The sequence below is a fragment of the Monocercomonoides exilis genome (assembly GCF_001643675.1).
Source record: "Monocercomonoides exilis strain PA203 chromosome Unknown scaffold22-1379369, whole genome shotgun sequence".
In the NCBI taxonomy this organism is placed as follows: Eukaryota; Preaxostyla; order Oxymonadida; family Polymastigidae; genus Monocercomonoides; species Monocercomonoides exilis.
The window spans coordinates 1-19314 of NW_027150567.1; the positions used below are offsets into that span (position 1 = coordinate 1).

A 19314-nucleotide genomic window follows, 5' to 3' on the forward strand; every position below is an offset into this window, starting at 1 on the left:
AAGTGGATGAAGTGGATGAATTGAGTTGTGTGAAGTGCTTGATGTGCTGCCTCTCCTCCTCCTCCTCCTCTCGCTGCCTCTGCCTCTGCCAAGCCGCCCGGCTGCGCATTCTGCTGTCTCTCGCACCTCCCACCTCGCCAGCCGCTCCATCCCCTGCCCCACCCCCACCGCCACCTGCAGCCGCTCCTCCACCTCCATCGCCAAAGGCGTCACTGAACACAGCACCACCACATCCGCCCCACACACCTTCAGCTCCAGCGACTCTGCCTCTTCCCCAACCCCAAAGCTCAGCGTGTCCTCCATCCCCACGACACCGTCTGCCCCTCCCGCAGCAGCCTCGCCGCAGCATCCCCTCCGCGTTCTCCCCATACTTCGCTGCTGCAAGCGCCCGCACCTCCCGTCCACCGCACCCCTCCGCTGAACGACCCCACATCCACATCCCCTCTGCATCTGTCGGGTCTCGCCTCTATCACCGCCACCTTCGCCAGGTGCCGCCGCAATGTGCTTCACAAACTGCCCACATACCCCTCCGCAAAGCCCGTCGCTCACCACCATCACATGCTCCGCATCAAACAGCCTCTCCCGCCCCACTCCACCGACGCCGCCCACTTCCAAACAGGTCGCTTCCTCCCTGTTCAGCGCATACACCTGCGTCCACACACGCTCGCTGCACCGCCCCGTCTCACTCTCCTCCCGCACCTCCTCGCTCAGCCACTTTCTCTTCTTGCTTCATCTGCCCCATTCACCCACCCCGTCTCTCCTGCCAGCTCCTCTGCCACAAGCATGTTCCCCATGCTCTTCACAAACCTCTGCCGCATACAGCGGATACTCCCCGGAAACAGCACATGCAGCAGCCCCGCCCCAGCCCTGCTGACCCCCGTGTTCCCGCGCACATCCACCACAACACGCACCTTCCTGCCTCTCCTTCCCTTTTCTCCCCTTCTCCCCCTTCTTCTCCCCTTCCTCCCGCAGCCACCGCAGAGTCTCAAACACACTGCCACAAACTGCTTCTCGTCTTCAGGGCTGAACGAGTCCACATTCAACACCCCAATCCGCTCCGATTCAACATAATATGCGCTGAACGCTCGCTCTCATACAGCACTGTCACATCCTCCTCTTCCGCCTCACTGCCTCCACCTGCTGCATTTTCCCTCTTTTCCACACCAATCCAATGCCATCTCTTCCCCAACGCTCCTCCTCTTGCCTCCTGCTCCTGCCTCTCGCCCTTCACCTGAAATGTTCAGTAGCGCATGCTCGTTGCCTCTCGCTGATCCTCAGCCGGGGCAGTCGCTGCTTGTCACCCTGTATTTCCCGTTGCTCCCTGTTCTCCCGCCTCCTGGCTCCTTGATGACAAGCGCTGATCCTCCGCCTTCCCCAAACTGCGTGGTGTTCAGATGGTTCTGCGCCCTTCCCCTGTGCTGCCGCAGTCCCGCAGTGCTGCTGTGCCCAAACGCCTGCGCCCCACGCTTCCTGCTCCAAAAGCACTTTCTCGGAAACCGCACGTTCGCTGCTGCGTTAGTCGCTCCCCGGCCTCTGTGGCCCTGCTGAGCCTGACTCCTCGTGAAGTTCAGCCTGCCAAACGCATGCCCCATCAGCGTCTGCCGCGTGATCTCCCGCGCCCTCTGCTGCCTCCGCTCGCTTTCCCAACAACTGCCCTTGCAGCCCCCGCTCTCCCTGCCCCTCATGCTGCGCACCCCAGTCTGACAAGGCTGCTGCCTGCTTGCTGCCTCCGCCCTGCGTGTCTGTCCCGTTCGCACTCTCCTTCAGCGGGCAGCGTGATGTCGTAGATGTCCGCCCCCGACATCCCGTACATCATCCAGCTCGTCTCCCGCACCGCCCACCCCCCGTCCACATACACCGCACCCGGATCGTGTCCGACTCCGGCCTCCTGAACAGCCCCGCCAGCCGATACGAGAAATACATCTGCAGCGCTGCATTCACCCGCGCTGCCCGGCTCCGCGACATCATCACGTTCTCGTCTGCCCACCGCGCGATCGTCTCCCACGGCTCCTCCGCCCTGTACCCCGCCCCGTCGTACGAGATGTTCACAACCGCGCAGTCCCGGATGTCCTCCACCAGCCCCCGATACAGGCACGCCTCAAACAGCGACTCCATCGCCCCTGGCACCGCATACACCGCCCGCGGCTGCCCTGTCTCCTCCTCATACGCAATCTCAAACGAGTACGGGCTGAAGTACCCGTAGTAGTTGTAGCACGGCATCGTGTACATCGTGTGCGGATCCTTCAGCCGCGACAGCGCTGCCCCAACATCCATGTGCTTCTTGTACCCGCTCCGGTACTGCACCTCCCCGATCCGCTCCAGCTCCCCACCACGTCGAACGACAGCCCGCTGTACGGCGCCGGCAGCGCCAGCACCCGGTCCCGCAGCGCATATCCCTCCAGATACTTCTTCACCGTCTCCACCAGCTCCCCGAGCTCCTCCACCTGCACAGCAGCACAGCGCGCCGCAAACATCCATTTTGGTGCATCAGACAGCAGACACACTTCCCGCTGAACAGCCACAAACCAAAAACTCAAAAATAGAACACAAACCGGATAGTTGTCCAGGCACTCCGCCAGGTACGACGCCGCCACAAACTCTGTCGCATTGATGTCGCAGTAGCGGCACTGCACTGCGGCCAGCCACACCAACGCCAAATACATCCTGCTGCAGAAAATTCTCTTTGCTGAATCGCTTGATATATTTTTATGGGCAAGTGACGCAAAAAATGAAGAAAATATTTGAATAATAATTTTGTTGAAGTGCAAATCTCCCTTGCCACACTTTTCAATTTTCCTTCCATTTTTCTGCACCATGTAATTGTGCAGGCCTTGTTTTTGTTTTCGATTGTGAATAACTTCACAATAAAGAAAAATAAAATAAAGCATGTTTGGAGAAATAGGAGGTCCGCATGCAGCAGAGATGAGCCATTGGTGCACTGCTTTGTGCGACCAAGCACTGCAGCTGCATCGACAGAAGCTTGCTCTTCGCCCCAAGTTCGCCTTTTCTCATCATCCTCTGATAATCAAAAGAAAACCACACACACCCCCACGACAATCCATCAGCATCCGTCCTTCCGGGCATCTCCATTTTTGGTGTCTTTGGCCGCGATTCTCTCATGGCTGCAAGTTGCACAACAAGACTGTTTCTCATTAGCCCTTTCTTCTGCATACCTTTCCCGATTTCCCAATCGCAAAATCAACTGCTATCATCGCGCTTCCCGTGCACAAAACCTCTCGCAAAAGCCAGAACACTCCTGCTGCAAACATGCTCCTTTCCCTTTGCTGCGGCTGCTCAATGCTCCCAAACCGCCTCTCGCACATCATCCACAAGATGACAAAGCCTTCTAAACACCTCCAAACAGTCACCAGCCATCCCCATGCAATATTCATATGTCTCTCTCTCTCCCTTGTGCATTTCACATTCTTCTTCTTCTTCTTCCATCCCTCCTTCTCGATGCTTCTTCCAGTTCCTGTGCTGCCTTCCCAGCAGATTCCCAGTTTCACCAAAAACCTCTCCTCCGCATCCCTTCTCTTCGTGCAGCCTCATCATCACAAACGCATTCTCCCTGACCGATGGACAAATCCCATCACGCTCAGATGCCCCTGCTGGCACTTCAGCATTTCGGCCTCATCCTCCATCTGTCTTCCTTTTGTCTTCACACTGCTCATGGAAACGAACACAAAAAAGCAAGAATGAATAAAAATCAGAAACAAATCATTTGAAAATGATGCTGAGTGAAGCGCAGACTCGTGCTGGCAAAACACGCTTTCAGCCCTCCTTTGCACCCCCGCACACCAGCTCAACTGCATCCTCATTTATCTGTGCTTTGCCTGCCCAACGCAATCACACAGCAACAATGCCATTTCCCACCATATCCCTGTCTCACCAGCAACAACTCGTTTTTTTCTTTTTCTTTCATTTTTTTTACCTTCATTGCAAAGTCATGCCCGCTCCACAAAATATCTTTGTTTTCTCTCTCTTACTCAAAAAGACAGCCAAGGAGAAAGTGAAATTCCTTTTTCTTTCACAATCAATTTTTTCCTCACTTTTCATCATTCAACAGAGCGCAATCCTGAAACATCAAGCAAGCACAAACACTTGTCTTTTTCTGATTCATAAGAATACAGAAAAAGACAAACACAAAAGACTCTAAATATTCGAAAGGGAATTAAAAGTGAACAATTTCAGTTTTTTATTTTGCAATCATTTTTCGTGAGAAAATCCTCCAGCGCAATGTTCTTTGTGTCGTCTCTTTCGTTCCATCTTTCGCTCAAAAATAAAAAAAAATGTCTGATCTTGTTTATTGATGAGTAATATTTATTTGGCTGCTGGAAATGAGATCAACAAGAAGGAACAACAAGACAGCGCCTCCGATATTCAAGGTGTTTGCTGCTGGCTCAGACGTGATTCTCATTTTCTTCTTTGTTTTTATTTTTTGTGCAACTTGGGGGCTGGCTGATGGTGCAAAACTGGATGATTTTGTGTTTTGTTGAGTGCTCTTGCTGTGGGTGGGGCTGCTGTGCAACGGAAATGCTGCATGGGGAACGCGATGCAGGATGCAAAAGTGGAAGAAGTGAGAGACGAGAGTTTGCTTGTTTTGCAGGAAAGAATCGGATTTTGAGCTTTGAGCCTTTTTCATTTCAATGTTTATTTTTTGGTGCAGCGATTAACGCGCTGGAGAGGCTGACAGAAAAGCTTCAGTATTTGTGTTTTTGTGTTTGTTCATGGCGAGTTTTCAGAGGGCGGAAGTTTGGGGCAGGCGAGCTGGCTGGCATTTCGAAGGAGATGTGTGATTTGCTGTGGCGATGTGTCGGAAGGATGGAGAGTGTTCCGGCGTATATTCTGCGCAACGTGCTGCACTGCGGGAAGGTGGTGCTGAGCGCGGAGCGGACGACAGGTGGCAGCCAGCTATGTGCGTGCAATGGCGCTTGTTGTGGATGTGAGGTCGTATCCAGTGCAGCACCGGAGGCTGAGGTTGGAGGAGGTCCAGCTGACGGCGCAAGAAAAAGGCACGTGAAATCACCGCGCGGGAAGGAGAAGCAGCAGACGAAGACGGTTTTGACGTCGGATGTTGTAGGGTCGCCGCTGCTGCAAGAGGTGATTTTTGATGGGGAAGTGGTTCCGGCAGTTGTGGAGCGGATCCACGCAGCAGAAAGCGAGGAGGCGCTGAGTGCGCTGGCCAAGGTGGTGTTGGGGTTTGTGAGGATCGCAGACCAGGCGGGGCTTGCGGCGATGGTGGGGCAGCACATTCTGGACGGGATCGACACGATTCTGATGCGGTGCCAGGAGAGGGCAGGGCTGATTGATGCGGTCGAAGCGCTGCAGCTGGTGTTCGCTGCCAGGACAAACATCACCCTGATGGCGTCCAATGGGTGGGGAAGGCATTTGAAGAGCACTGCTTCGAGGGGTGCTGACGGAGATTGCGGTGGGGAACAAGAGCCGAGGGGTTGCGCGGGAAAAGATAAATCTGAGAGCTCCGTATTACGAAAGGGTGGTGGATGTGGAGCTCGAAGAGGGGCGTGAGAGGTTCGAGGAGGAGGATGTGGGAAAGCTGGATGATGGGGAGTCCGTGACAGAGCAGGCAGCAGACAGCGGCAGGGCACAGAGGAAAGCAAAGGAGAGAAAGGGAGAGCAAAGAGGGAGCGAACAGGAGGCAAAGGGAACAGAAGAGGAAAGGGGGAAAAGTGCAGCAAAGGAGAAGGAACGTCTCAAGGCGAAGTGGAAGCAGAAGGGAGGGAAAAGGAAGCAAGAGGAGGGAGAGTGGCAGAAGTGCAGCGAAAAGAACAGCGTCTCCCATTTTGTGTGCGTTTGGAGGCGGCGTGTGCAGTTTTGTGGGAGAAGGATCATTACAGATTCAATTTGCCTGTGAAGAAGCTGGCAGGCGTGCTGGCTGAGGGCATTGCGCTTCCCGAAGGAGCAGAAGCAGAATACGTGAAGCGAAAGCAAAAGCTTATGGAGAGTGAAAAGAGCAGATTGAAGAGGGAGGGCAGCGAGATGGATGTCAACATCAGGGAAAGAGACGGTGGTGATGGCGAAGCAGAGGGAGTGTTGAGCAAGCTGAACATTCCCCACATCTACAATTGCATTTATTGCCTGAATGTTTTGTTTTCTGACTGGGGTTTGACTTGCTTGTGTTGTGTTGTGTTGTGTTATGATTTTGTTGAGGCATGTTTATTCAGACACGAAGTATTATTGCGGGACAGTGCGCAAGGCTGAGGCGATGCCTGATGAACAGCTGGAAGCAATTGTGAACAAGCTGTTGCGGCTGAACAGGCATGCCCCACTGTCAAATTGCAATTTCGATTTTTCTTTTCTTTTTTCTTTCTGTAACTGCCCTCGAGCAGGTTTCCGGACAAACTGTTCTTCAGAATGTCGAGTCACTGCCTTGAAAGCATCTGCATGTTGTATCGGCAGCAGATGAAGCGGCTGTATGGCGGAGTGTTTGAGCAGCGGCTGATGGAGGAATTGGATGAGGTGGAGATGGAGATGGAGAAAGCGGCAGAGGCTGGGGGTGGAGGGGCAGACAGCGAGGAGTACATAAACATCTATTCCCAGGAGTACATGCGGTCCATCTGGGAAGAAGCGCCGTTCAGCTCCATCCGGGAGCCAGTGGTTGGGGAGTACGAGTCGGTTGCTGATTACACGCTGGACAAGATGCAACTGCTGAGAATGTCTTTTCTGGAGAGACGGACGCTGCAGTCAGACATGTCGTCGGTGTTCTGTTGCAGCAGATTGGGCTGGTTGCACGGCCGGTGGGTCAACAGAAACCTGGTGTCGGTGCGGAGGCAGCACAGCTCGTGGGCAGCGCTGCGCTTCAACCACACGCTGAGCTGTATTGCTGCAACGTGTGCTGCGCAAGATGCGAGCAGCGACGATGTGGTGACGCGGCCGTTCTTCAGGAGGCTTGTTGGGCGGCTGGTGCGCCCTTTTGCGCTTCAGGTGCCTTTTGGGGTGGGGTCGCTGTCGAGTGTCGCATACCAGCAGCACTCGCTGGAGTCTGTGCAGAGCACGATCGACCTGTTTGCGCTGGAGGTGCTGACGAATGTGGAGAAAGAGCTGGGGTTTGTGTTTGAGGAGGGTATGTTGGTGCTCTGTTTGGGCGGCTGGCTGGGAGCATGGAGCTGAACAGCCACGCGCTGTATGTGGCTGTGCAGGTCATCCGGGAGACGTGCATTGCGTTCATGAGGGCAGACCGAGAAGCGAGGGTGAAGGCAGCTGGGGTGTTGAACGCGAGCATTGCTGAGTGGAACAGGCATGGAGAAGGGAAGGAGGCAGCAGGGAGGCGGGTCTTCCTTCAAATTGCTCCGTTTGATTTTCTGTGATTGGCGCAAATATGTGGGGGAGTGTGCTTTGCAGCCGACTCCACAAAACATGGCAGCAGGTGGAAGCAGGTGGGTTGCTTGGAGAAGTTGGAGAAGGGAAAGAAGTTGGAGAAGTTGGAGAAGGGGGAGAAGGGGGAGAAGGGGGAGAAGGAGAAGGGGGAGAAGGGGGAGAAGGGGGAGAAGGGGGAGAAGGGGGAGAAGGGGAAGAAGGGGGAGGATGTTGGGGTTGTGCTGCTGCGTTTGGTGGATGATACGATTGAAGAGCGTGGGATTCGCGACTGTGTGGAGGCCACGCCGCAGCACAATGATGTGCAGCTGTTCTGGCGGTGCTCGGGAGCCTGCCCTCGAAAAACCGGGTGCAGCAGGCGTCGCTCTATTCTCGCGGGAAAGTGTCCGATGTGGAGGGACTGCCATATGCAGAGTTCGTGCCGATTCCCTCGGATCCTTTGTCTGCTCCTGATCCCGAGGCTTTTCGCCAGGCGAATTACCGCATGGTTTTCCTTTTCAATGTCGCGAATTAGATGCTGGATAAAGAGTGATTGATGGGGAATTTCAGCAAACAAGGCATCATGAAATGGCATGGACATTCGAGTGTTTTGGACGTTTATTTTTCTTTTCATAAGTCTTTATTTGCAAGCGTTTTGATTGCAATATTTTTACAATTGGTTCCACTACTGGAGTTGCATTTCAGTTGTTTCTGGAAAAGTATTTTTGTATCTTTATTTCTTTCTTTCTCGTTTGTTTGTTTGCATGTTTATTTGTTTTTGTGTTATTTTCTTGTTTTTCGCACTTTGTAAGTGTGAATGTTTGTTCTTTTATTTTTACAAAAACATCTGTAATTTTCCGAAGGCATTCAAGCAGAAGTGTGCCTGGTCTATGTTTGTGTTTGTGTTTGCTTTTTTCTTTTTCCTTTTCCTTTTGTTTGGGCTTTTTTGTTTGTTTGTAAAACTTCACTCAAGGCTCAACTGTATTTATCTCTGGCAACAACAAGCAATTGCCCTTTCAGTGGGAGTTCACTTTCGGACACATTCATTCGTTTCTATTCCTTTAAAGCCTGGGGGAAAAAGACAGAAAAAAGAAATGGAAATGGAAATGGGAAAAAATATGCAAAAATCCTGTGCTCTTCTTTCTTCTTCTCACACGCTGCCGCACGCGCTCAAACACTCCGCCTCCGAGCGCAACAACTTCAAGCGCTGCCACCCCAACGCAGAACACCATCCCGATCCACAGCGCTGCGTCTTCCCCACATACCCTCCCAGCACATCCATCACCACTGCAAATCCTCCCACCCAGCACAGAAACGCTGCTGTCACCCCTATCAGCAGTGTCTGCACCCACACCAGAAATGGTTTCGAAGCATGTCAATGCCAACACATCAAAGCAGAACAACAAAAATTTCAATAAAAAAGAAATTTGAAAAAAATATAAAATAAAATAAAATAAAATAAAATGATATGAACGTTCATTAGCATTCCGAAGAATGCAAAAATCAATACTCTTCCTTTTTCTTCTTTCTCGCAAAAGAAAACAAAAATGAAAGTTATCAAACATGAAGCACACCTTCCAAGGCAGCACAAGACAAAGCAGCAGCCCACTCGCAAATTCACCAAACAGGAGCACAATGCTGCTCAGCGCAACATTGTCGCTTCCCATCCCCACAAACAGACACACACACACCTCCAGCACACGCATGCACACGCTCACTCCAACACACTCGCTCCCCATCCCCACCCACTCCATCCACTTCAGCAGACCCTCCTTCCTTCTCCTTCTCTTCATCTTCATCTTCATCTTCATTTTCTTCTTCATCTTCATCATTTCTTTGTTGCTTTCTCTCTCTTTCTCTCCCTTCCCCTTCTCTCTTGTGCAACTGCAGCATTCCTCGTCTTGTGTGCTGCCGCTCCTCTGTTCCCATCCACCCTCAACTCCCAGCGGCAGCCCCAGATCCAGCCCCAACGCCCCCAGCTCATCTGCCTCTCCACCCAGCACATGCCTCATCACACCCCCAAATCCGCCCCCTTCTCCTTCCTTCCTCCCCTTCCTCTGCTTCCCCCTGCCACTCCCACCACGCACAGCACACCCCGCACCCCTCCCACACAACTGCTGCTGCCACACACAGCCCGCACACACTCGCCCCCACACGCTCTGCAACTCCCCACCTCTCCCACCTCCCCTCCCCACATACTCCCCAACAGCCCCAACACACCCAAACACACACACAAACCACACCCCTTCCCACACAACCATCGTCATCCATATCCCAACACGCATCCCGCACCTCCCTGACATCTCATGCCCTTCTTCCTTGTTCCTTTTCCTTTCTTCTTCTCCCTGTCTCCCTCTCCGGCAGCCTCTTCGCTTCTTCTTTTCTTCAACTCTCTCCTCTTCATCCTCTTTTTCTCCCTCTCCCCTGCCTCTCCCCCACCCACAACTCCCACCACACAGCCACAGCCCCACCGCACACCACAACAACACACACACCGTCGCCCCAACACAAGCCCCATACACCCCCACGCTCCACACATCAACCTCCCCATCCGAAATCGACCCCACAAATGATGCCATCTCCTTGTTCTCCGCCACACACCATTCTCCACACACCCCCCACCTCTTCTCCCCAACAACCATTTCCGCTCCCACGCCTTTCCCCTTCAGCGTCACCCAATCCACAATCCTCTCCCACGTCCTCCTTTTCCTCTCTCCCCTCCCATCCACCCCTTCCATCCCATCCACCTCCTCTCTCCTCCACAACCCTTCCCCCTCCTTCCCCAACCACATCTCCAATCCTCCTCCTCCTCCTTCTCCTCCTCTTCCTCTTCCCACAAACCCTTTCCACACCCCAGACACCACTGGCACATCCATCCCAAACAGCGCTCCGCCACACCGCCGCATGAACATCCCAATCACAACCGGCATCTCGCTGTATTTGCACAGCGACAGCACACACACCACACGCGCCATGTGCACACACAGCCCACCCAGCGCCACACACCTCCTCATCCCAACATCCACCCCTTTCAGCCTTGTCAATATTTCCTCCTTTCTTCCTCTTCTTTTAACTCTTTGTTCCGCCTTCTTCTTTTTTGAGTTCCTCACTCATCATCTGCTTCGTCTCCCCTCCTCTGCCACTGCCAATGCCACTCCTTGTTCTTCCAAGCTCACATAGCTCTTCCTCAGCGGAGCGTGAAGATGAGTGAAATGAAAGAGATGATCGTGATGATGATAATGCCGATGAAGACGAAGAAGAAGAAGAAGATGATGATGATGAAGATGCAAAAGTTGGAGAGATAGCAAATGATGTGGCTGCAAGATGTGATGGAGTTGAATCTGGCGAAAGAGACGAAGCTGTTTTTGCTCCATCTGTGGTTGCTGCAACTGCTGTGCTCATTGGAGTAGATGCCGGCGGGAAAGGCGATGCTGGCAACGAGGATGATGCGCATGAAGTGCTTTGATTGAATGGAGTGAAAGAAGCAAAAGAAGCGAATGAAGAGTGTGAAATGCGTGTTGTGTGTGTTGAACATTTTGTGGATTGTGACTGAAATGATTGAGGTGTTTTGAGTGAAGTGAACCCTGTTGACAGCTTCGGCGAGTGTGCATCTCGTCCAATCCCTTTTCCTCTTCCCAATGCAATCTCTGTTCCCCTCTTTCTCCACCTCTCATCTTTCTCCCCTTTCGTTTCTGTTCTTTCCTCTTCCTCTTCATCATCCTCATCTGTTTCCTCCTCATTCATTTCATGTTCCCCTCTTTCTGGCTTCTCCTCTTCCCTTCTGCTTTCATTCTCCCACAAATTTGGCGTTGACACTTCTCTCACATTCGGAACCCTTCTCTCTCCTTCTTCTTTCTTCATTGTTTCTTCTTCTTCCTCCTCCTCCTCTTCTTCTTCTTCTTCTTCCCTCTTTCCATTTGCACCCATCTGTATCGTCTTCATTTCTCTTTCATTCCTCCTCTTTCTCCTTCTCTTTTCTTCGCTTTCTTCGCTTTTCTCTCTTTCATCATCCTTCTTTTCACAATCTTCTAATTTCCTCTCTTCCTTTTCTTCTTCTTCAACTTCTTCTTCTTCCTTCGCAGCCTCTTCCTGAAGCTCCTCCATCAGCCACTCTCTTTTGCTTTCTCCTTCACACACAACCACTCCAACTCCAAGCACGCTTGCAAGCACACACACCCCAAACACACACCCCACCCACTCCATCGCCTTCTCGCTTCTCCTCAACCACCCATCCTCATTCTCTTCTTCTCTCATAACTCCATCTTCTCCATCTTCTCCATTTTTCCTCTCCCCGTCTTCTTTCTCTCCCCTTCTTTTCCTCTTTCTCCTCCCATTTGCCCTCGCTTCCTCCTCTCCGCTTCCACAGCATCTCCACAATATGCCCCTTCAAATCCTCTTTTGCACACACACACTTTCTTGTCTCTTTCTTCCTCTTTTTCTCTCCCCTCGTCTCCATCCCAATCTCTTCTGCTTGTGAAGTGCCTCTTCTTCACGGACACACACCTTCCTCCATTCCCACAATCCGAGTTCCGGCTGCACCGCCCGTCTTCCCATTCGCATTCTCGTCCGCCTCTCTGTCCACCGCATTGGCACTCCGCTGGCGATAGCTCTGTTGCCCTTCCGCATCCAAACACCCCTGACGAGCAGTTCGACAGCCGAATTCTGCTTCTCTCTTCTCTTTCTCTTTCTCCTCCTCCTCCTTCTTCTTCTTCTCTTTCTTCTTCTTTGATCAAGCAGAAGTCTCGTGTTGCCTCTATTCCAATCCCATTGGCCCAGATCACTCCATCCACAGACACACTCAGCCACACTTTTCTCTCTCTGCTGCTCTCTGCAGCCCACACAGCATATCACAGCAAGACACAAGGCAAACATTCAATAATTCGCAGCATGTCACAGAATAACATCAAATACAAAAATATGATAAAACAAAAACAAAAATAAAAAATAAAAATAAAAATAAAAAAGAAAAGAAACAACTCATTGGCAAAATCATCTTCTCTCTTTCTGCACACCTTTTCCTGCTCCACACAGCACCCAGCTGTCTTTCAGTGATGAGAACACACAGACAATCTCTGATGGCGACACCCATTCCACCCCCGAAGACATCACATTGTCCAGCCGGCACTGCAGATGAGGCGTCTTAAACATGTTTGCTCCCTTCACTGCAAACCGCGCCTTCACATCTCCACACTCTCTTTCTCCTCTGCCCCGACGCTGCTCCACCACATCCACCGAGATCCTGTCTGGAAACACCGATCCAATCTGCACCCTCCCAAACACAGGCACCATCACCCCATCTCCTCGAGCTCCGCCTGCCTTGCTCCTTGTCTTTCCCCTTCGACAGCCCATTGCGGCATCTGCACAGAATCCTCCACACTCACGCGCGGGTATCCAAACTGCACCTTCTTCACTGCCCCTTCTCGGATCTTGAAAAACCCTTCGTCTCCCCACTGCTTCCCCACGAATTCACGCACAGCCAGTACCCAATCTCCTCCGTCTCGTCCTCTGCCCCGTTTCCATCTCCGTCTTCATCATTGCTCATCTCATCCACCACACCCACCTCGATCCTGCTGCTTTTGCTCCTGTTGCTCTGCCCCCATTCGGCATCTCTTTTCCTCGCCTCTGCCTCTGCCTTCTTCACTGCCAGCGCTGCCTTCCTCCCCACCCGCTCCTTCCCATACCCCACTATCCGCACTGAATGCGGAGTCTGCCACTCTCCCGTCTGCTCCACGTAAATCCCCTCTTTGTACTTCGTGAAGTCTTCCCGCACCACAATCGTCCCTGTCACCGGCCCAAACACAACAAGCTCCTCTTTCACCCGCTCCCTCCCGCTCTTCCCCTCCGCGTCTGCCCAGTGAACGCTCTCCGAAAACACCACCCCGCTCCCCAGCGCATTCACACATCCCTCTGGCACTGCCCCTGCCGCCCGCGATACGGCTGGCACACACCCAGCGGCACTCCATCCTCCATCGTCTCCACCCACGCCTCTGCTGCCCGCCCGCCCTCGCAGCTGCTCCCGTCTCGGTTGCAGTCCACCAGGCTCTGCGTCGACAGCTCCCCGCGGAACAGCCCGCCTGTTGCTCGGCACAGTCGCTCCCAAGCGCCTTCGTCACAGACTCTGCCCAGCAACTGCAAATCATCAAATGGACAAATAAAAAAATGCAAAACAATTCGAAAAACAAATTCTATAAAAACAACAGCGCATATGGTCTCCTTTCTTGTTCCAGGGATCCTCGCTTCGCACCCACCTCCACGCACATTCACACACCTTCCGCAAGACAGCTGGTTCGATGCTCGCAGAATGCACTCTGGGTGCCTCTCCCGCGGGTCGTAGCTTTCAGGCAGCCTTTCGACAACATACTTGTTTGCCGGCCTCTCCGCACTCAGCACAGCCTCGCTGTTGTCCTCCGCCCACATTTTCATAAACGGCTTTTCTGGCATCCCCTGCTCCGCAGCACCCGCTCCTTCCACAGCCCGTGGTCAACAACCCCGTTTCTGCCCCAAGCACCACGGCAATCACTGCCATGATAAGTCCCTTCATTTTCTTTTCTGCAATCTCGCTTTTTCAATTCTGAGTTGCACACGCAGTTGCCTCAGCACAAAAAAGAAAGAAAAATCGGTTTTTCACAATCCCAAAACAATCCTTTTCTCCCATCACTCGCCCCCTCTCCGCCCTGCGAAGCCTCTCCCCTCGCCTTCTACAGCTCGTTTCATTTCTTTTCTTCTCTCCTCTTATTTTCCTATGGGTAGAAGATCCATTTATTTTTTCCATTTTTTCATTTTTCGTGTTCACTCTCTTCTCGCTCGGTTAATGCTTAAAATTCTTCAACTCAAACAAAAAATAATAATAATAATAATAACAAAGAATAATTATAAAAGGTCACAAAACGTGAACAAAAAGCAAATTGATGATTGAGAAACATTTCTATTTCACTTCTTTTCCATCTTCCCGAATTTTTCAATCAGGGCATTTGCCATTTTGCTGTTCGCTGGAAAAGCCCTGCTCGAACATCTCGTCCGGCACAGCTGCGTCCTCCATTCACGCTTCCTTCTCCTCCCCTCGTTCCTCATCGCACCTTTCTTCCAATTCCTCTGCTTTTGGCCAGCCTTTTCAACCTCTCCTCCACTGCTGTTCCCTTTTCTCTTCTTTTCCTTTTCCCCTCCATCACTTCCTTCTCCTTCCCTTTCTCTTGTTCCTTTGCGCCTCTTCCGCTCCCTTCCTTGTCCCTGCCCCAGCCCCAGCCCCACCCCATCCTCCCTCTCCTCAGCTCCTTCGCTTTCGCTTCCTCTTCTCTTCGCTTTGCTTCCTCTTCCTTCTTTCTTTTCAGCGCCTCTTCCGCTCGCCGGAAAAGACCCCGCCCAAAAACCCTCGTGGCAGCGGTGGCCGGTCTCTTGCGCTGCCTGTCCACACTCTCGACTGCACCGCCTTCTTTGCCCTGCTTCTGCCTGTGGTTGGCTGCTCCTCTTCTGCTGAGGCTGCTCTTGCAGTCGTTGAAGACTGGGAATGCATTTCTTCTGTCCTCTGCATGCTGCTCTTCTCTTCTTTTCTCTCCTCTTTTCTCTCCTCTTTCTCTCCTTCCCTGCCTGCCTCTCCCTCCTCCCACGTGTTGAGCGCACTTCCCTTCCCAAACACAGGCGGCCTTTCTCTCAGCGACAGAGGCAAGCACACCTCCATCGCATTCTCCCACACTCCTTTCGAGTATTTGTTCACAAGCGCCACACCAACATCACTCTCCAGCTCCTTCCTCCTCCCCTCGCTCACCCACCCAGCCCATCTTTCCTCTTCTCCTTCCCCTCCTCTTTTTCCCTTTTCTTCTTCTTCACCATCTTCTTCTTCTTCTTTGGCCGCTGCTGTTCTCCCTCCATTCAGAGACAAAAGATACTCTGCCACTCGCCGCAGGCTCTTCAGCCGATCCATCTGACAGGTGGGGAAAAAGGGAAAAAAGAAAAAGAAAAGCAGGCACATACAAAATCCATGTCAAAAATAGGGTCAATTGTTCGGAGATAAAAACATGAACATAAAACTCATCTCAGATTCTCACTCTCTTCCTCTCTCTATCCCTCTCTCCATTCTTCCTGCCCCACACCTTTCCCTCTTCTGCTGTTGTCCTGTTCGTCACCATCGACACAATCTGTACTGCCAGAAACCCAAACACAAACAGCCCCAGAATGATCCCGTAGAGCCCAAGCGCCACACACCCCGTCTTCTCCCCACCACAATCTGCAGCAGCTTGCTCCACCCCATCCCGCTGCTCCGCACCCCCAGCACCCGCAGCCTCGCCGGCACCCACAGCCGCCGGTCCACCAGCCACGCCCCAATCACCCCCATGCTGCTGATTCCCATGCACATCGCTGCCACCCCGTTCACAAACAGGAACAGCAGAAAATACCGGAAGTTCCACTCTCCGATGCATGTGTTGAACCACGGGCAGTGGTGGTCCCGCCTCGACACACACCTCCACACATTGAGCAGTGCTGCGACCGCGGTGGCCTGCTCGTTCCAGCCACGAGCCCCACCAGAAAAGAAATGAAAAATAAAAATAAAAATAAGAAAGCAATTATAAATATTAATTTGAAAAAATGAACGAAAAAAGACTTCGTCGAAGGCTGATTCACACCGAGGCAGCTTGCACACGGGACACATCTTCTCTTCGCTGTAGATCACATTATCGTACGGGAAGCACCGGAACAGGTCCTCCACGTTCCCAGCCGTCACAAACCCTGGGTCTGAATAGCACGTCACGAAAAACAGGACAACCGCCAGCACAGCAAACAGCCCGCAGAACGCACTCACACCCGCAAGAGCCACACAGTCAGCCAAAGATCCTGCAAGTTCAGCCCAAACAAAAAAATACTCGAAAAACAACTCGCATACTTCTGCACGCTGTCCCAGAAGAAGTTCGGCACGTGCGGGCACACAAACACTGCCCACCCGCCGATCATCCCTCCTGCAACAAGAACATAGAAGATCTGTCTTCCCGCCCAGCCAACGCACCGCACCCAATTGAAGCAAAAATTGAAGCAAAAATTGAAACAAAAAAGAGCATAAAAATCTTCCATTTATTCGTCTTTTCCTTCAATGCTGCGGGGCACACACCTGAACAATCGGATTCCTTTCCGCCACCAAGTAGTGCACCATCTTCCCGCAGGTTCTCCGCCCCTCATCCTTCGATGGCGGCGCTGGAGCGCTTTCTGCGCGTTTTTCAAAGCTTCCGCACGTCAGCCACTTGAACGCTCGCCCCCACACCCCCGACCGGCACCCCAGCGTGCCGCCGCACAGATACACCACAAACAGCCCCAGCACCCCAATGCTCCCCACAAGCACCGCAAAAACACCAAAACTGATTTCCATGCTTTTTTATTCTGGGAACAATAAAAAATGAAAAATATTATATTTTTATCTTCTTCTTCTTCTTCTGAGGATAAACTTGAAAGAAATTGCGTGAAATGTATTGAGGTGAAGTGGTCTGAAATGAAGTGAAATGAAATGAAGTGAAGTTGAATAACATTACCAAGAAAACAATAAAAAGCTTTTCACAAATACATTTTATTTCCATTCTCCAATTCATCTCCAGTGGTGCTTTCACTGTCCCTCAATCGCCCTTCCACGCTCAGCAGCGTCTGCTTCCTTCTTTCTCCTCGTCTCCTCTTCTTCTGCCTCCTCCTCCTCTGTCTGCCAACTGTCCTCCTTCTCGTTCCACCCCATCCACCTCTTTCCCATTCCTTTCCCTTTTCTCTTCCCTGGCCCTCTTTTCCGCGCCTTCCGCAGTCGGAGGTCGATCACATCATACACCCACAAATAGAACACACCTGGCGGCGACTTCTTCAGCCGCTCTGCTTTTGCCTTCTCCCGCTCGAACGCCAACCTCTTTCTCCTCCTCCTTCTCTCTTCTTCCATCTGCCTGCTTCTTCTCCTTCTCCCGCTGCACACGCACAGCGGCACAACTACTCCACATCTCACATCTTCCTCGTTCCCATTTCCATTTCCATTTCCATTCACATCCTCGTGCTCTCCACATTCTCCACATTCTGTTCCCATTCTCATTCCCTTTCCTCCTGTGTCCCACACATATGCTGGCACTTCCAGTCCACTGCCCTCTCCAAAGCCATTGGTGCTGCTCCATTTGTCCCAAAACGGGTCTCTGATTCGCTCTGCCCACTCTCCTTGTGTTTCTTTCTCTTTCCTCTCCCTCTCCCTTTCTCTCCCTTCTGATTCTTCTTCTTCTTCTTCTTCTTTTCTTCTTCTTCCCCATTCGCACTTACAGCTTTCTTTCTTGTTCCCAACACTCGCTTTCTTCGTTTTCCCATCTGCCATTTCGCTTCTTCCCTCTGTCTGTCTTCCCTTCCTTCCATTTCTCGCTCCCGTCCCTTCTCCTCTCTCTGCACCGCTCTCCGCTCTTCCGCTCTTCCTCGTCTCCACAAACTCCTCCACCCCTCTCACCCCCCTTCTTGCCCACCCAAACGCCACCACCACATCCACATCCACTCCTTCTCCTTCTCCTTCTCCTTCTCCTTCTCCTTCTCCTTTCTTATCCCCTCCAAAATATCTGTCTGCTTCTGACTTCCTTTTCTCCTCTTCTACCTCTGCCTCTTTCCTTCTCACTTCCTTCAACATCTGCTGCAGCGCTTTCGCCTCCTCCTCTCTTTCCTTCTCTCTTTCTCTTTCTCTTTCTCTTTCACTTCTTCCTATGCTGTATTCTTCAGCATTCCCAATCTCTCCAGCCCATCTGCCTGTGCATTCCCTCACTCCATTTTCCAGCTCTTCTGCTGTTGCTCCCTCCACTTCTCTCTCCACTTCCTCTCCACACCCATCTCGTTCGCCTCTCCCGCCTCCTCCACTTCCCCAATCACTGCATCCTCCTTCAGCTTCTTCTCCTTCAGCTTCTCCTCTGCTCTGTCCCACATCTCTTCTTCCGCCTCGTCTGCAGCCCACCTCTTCCGCACCCACACTCCAAACACTCTCTCAAACTTCTCTGCCTCCAAAATCTGCTCCTGAACCAGCCGCCTTCGCTTCTTCTCCCACTCTCTTCTCTCTGCATTCTCCGCCTGATTTCTTCTTCTTCTTCTTCTTCTTCTTCTCTCTGTTCCTTCTTCTTCTTCCTCTTCTTCTTCCTCGCTTCCTGTTCTTCCTGTCCATCCCAGTGAATCCAACATCTTCTTGTCCTCTTCTCTCCACTTCTCCTCCAGCGCCACTCGCTCTGCCTCTCTCAGCCCACTCTGCTTCCTTCCATCAACCACCACTGCCACCTCCGCTGCCACCCTCCCCCGCATCGTGTGCGGCATCTCCCACCCCAGAATCCTCTCCACAACTTCGCCCGCCTCCCTTGCTTCCTCGTCCTCCTCATTATCATCTTTTTCATTTTCTTTATCTTTATCTTCATCTTTCTCCACCTTCTCATCCATTTGAAGTTCTGTGACTCTCTTTGCCATTTGAGCTTCATTCTTCCCATATTCCCCTTTTCCACAGGCATCCATCCTTTCTCCCATCCTTGCCTTCCCTTCGAAGATGCTTCCGCTTTCCCATTGCAGTTCTGCTCCGCTGCCCAGCCGTGCCGCCTCCTTCGCACTCTTCCAGCTTTGCATCCCCAGTCGTCGATCCTTTTCAGTTCCTCCGCTCCGCAAGCTGCTCTGTTCAGGAAAATCCTCTGTTTGTGTTTCTTTTGCGTTCCAGCGCCCGAGCTCTCCCCATCCAAAAGGCGTGGAAGACTCCTTCGCGTTCGACTGCGTTCTATCTCCGCTGAAGCGCGTTCTCCCTTCACTCAAGTTCGCCATCTTGTCCATTCTGTGCCCTAAGCTCGAAAACCCTCCACAGCTCATGGATTCTCTTATCCTAGTATTTGCGCTGTTTGTGAAAATATTTGGTATTCCAGCATTATTTTCAATTTTTATAAGTTACAAATCGAACGACAGATTATAAATTTTAATTTCAATCTACATAAAAAGATCATAAATACAAATTACAAAAATTGTTTCAAAAATGTTCCAGAAAAATAATTATTGATA

The 19314-nt window shown here is 51.9% G+C and overlaps 5 protein-coding genes across 5 annotated transcripts; 1 reads left to right on the forward strand and 4 right to left on the reverse strand.

Moving 5' to 3' along the window:
* Positions 1–209: 209 nt before the first annotated feature.
* Positions 210–3552, reverse strand: MONOS_17556 (uncharacterized protein; the record flags this gene model as incomplete). The annotated part of the gene is made up of 10 exons (XM_067870487.1): positions 210–212; positions 247–648; positions 747–1023; positions 1098–1231; positions 1302–1650; positions 1695–1888; positions 1942–2444; positions 2553–2686; positions 3047–3173; positions 3363–3552. 10 exons carry the CDS (start codon positions 3550–3552, stop codon positions 210–212), a joined length of 2313 nt encoding a protein of 770 aa, XP_067727333.1.
* A 988-nt stretch (positions 3553–4540) lies between these two features.
* Positions 4541–7846, forward strand: MONOS_17557 (uncharacterized protein; the record flags this gene model as incomplete). Its single annotated transcript, XM_067870488.1, has 8 exons — positions 4541–4589; positions 4667–5522; positions 5580–6121; positions 6183–6288; positions 6348–7064; positions 7133–7309; positions 7360–7550; positions 7641–7846. 8 exons carry the CDS (start codon positions 4541–4543, stop codon positions 7844–7846), a joined length of 2844 nt encoding a protein of 947 aa, XP_067727334.1.
* A 615-nt stretch (positions 7847–8461) lies between these two features.
* On the reverse strand, positions 8462–13752 carry MONOS_17558 (uncharacterized protein; the record flags this gene model as incomplete). The annotated part of the gene is made up of 8 exons (XM_067870489.1): positions 8462–8653; positions 8886–10347; positions 10895–11680; positions 11722–12139; positions 12324–12668; positions 12748–13218; positions 13260–13440; positions 13507–13752. The coding sequence occupies 8 exons, from the start codon at positions 13750–13752 to the stop codon at positions 8462–8464; spliced, it is 4101 nt and encodes a 1366-aa protein (XP_067727335.1).
* Positions 13753–13884: 132 nt separating this feature from the next.
* MONOS_17559 (uncharacterized protein) lies at positions 13885–16663 on the reverse strand (the record flags this gene model as incomplete). Its single annotated transcript, XM_067870490.1, has 5 exons — positions 13885–14644; positions 14679–15229; positions 15399–15786; positions 15930–16259; positions 16407–16663. The coding sequence occupies 5 exons, from the start codon at positions 16661–16663 to the stop codon at positions 14242–14244; spliced, it is 1929 nt and encodes a 642-aa protein (XP_067727336.1). The 3' UTR covers positions 13885–14241.
* Positions 16664–16699: 36 nt separating this feature from the next.
* Positions 16700–19092, reverse strand: MONOS_17560 (uncharacterized protein; the record flags this gene model as incomplete). Its single annotated transcript, XM_067870492.1, has 2 exons — positions 16700–18233; positions 18488–19092. The coding sequence occupies 2 exons, from the start codon at positions 19090–19092 to the stop codon at positions 16895–16897; spliced, it is 1944 nt and encodes a 647-aa protein (XP_067727337.1). The 3' UTR covers positions 16700–16894.
* Between the last annotated feature and the right edge of the window lie 222 nt (positions 19093–19314).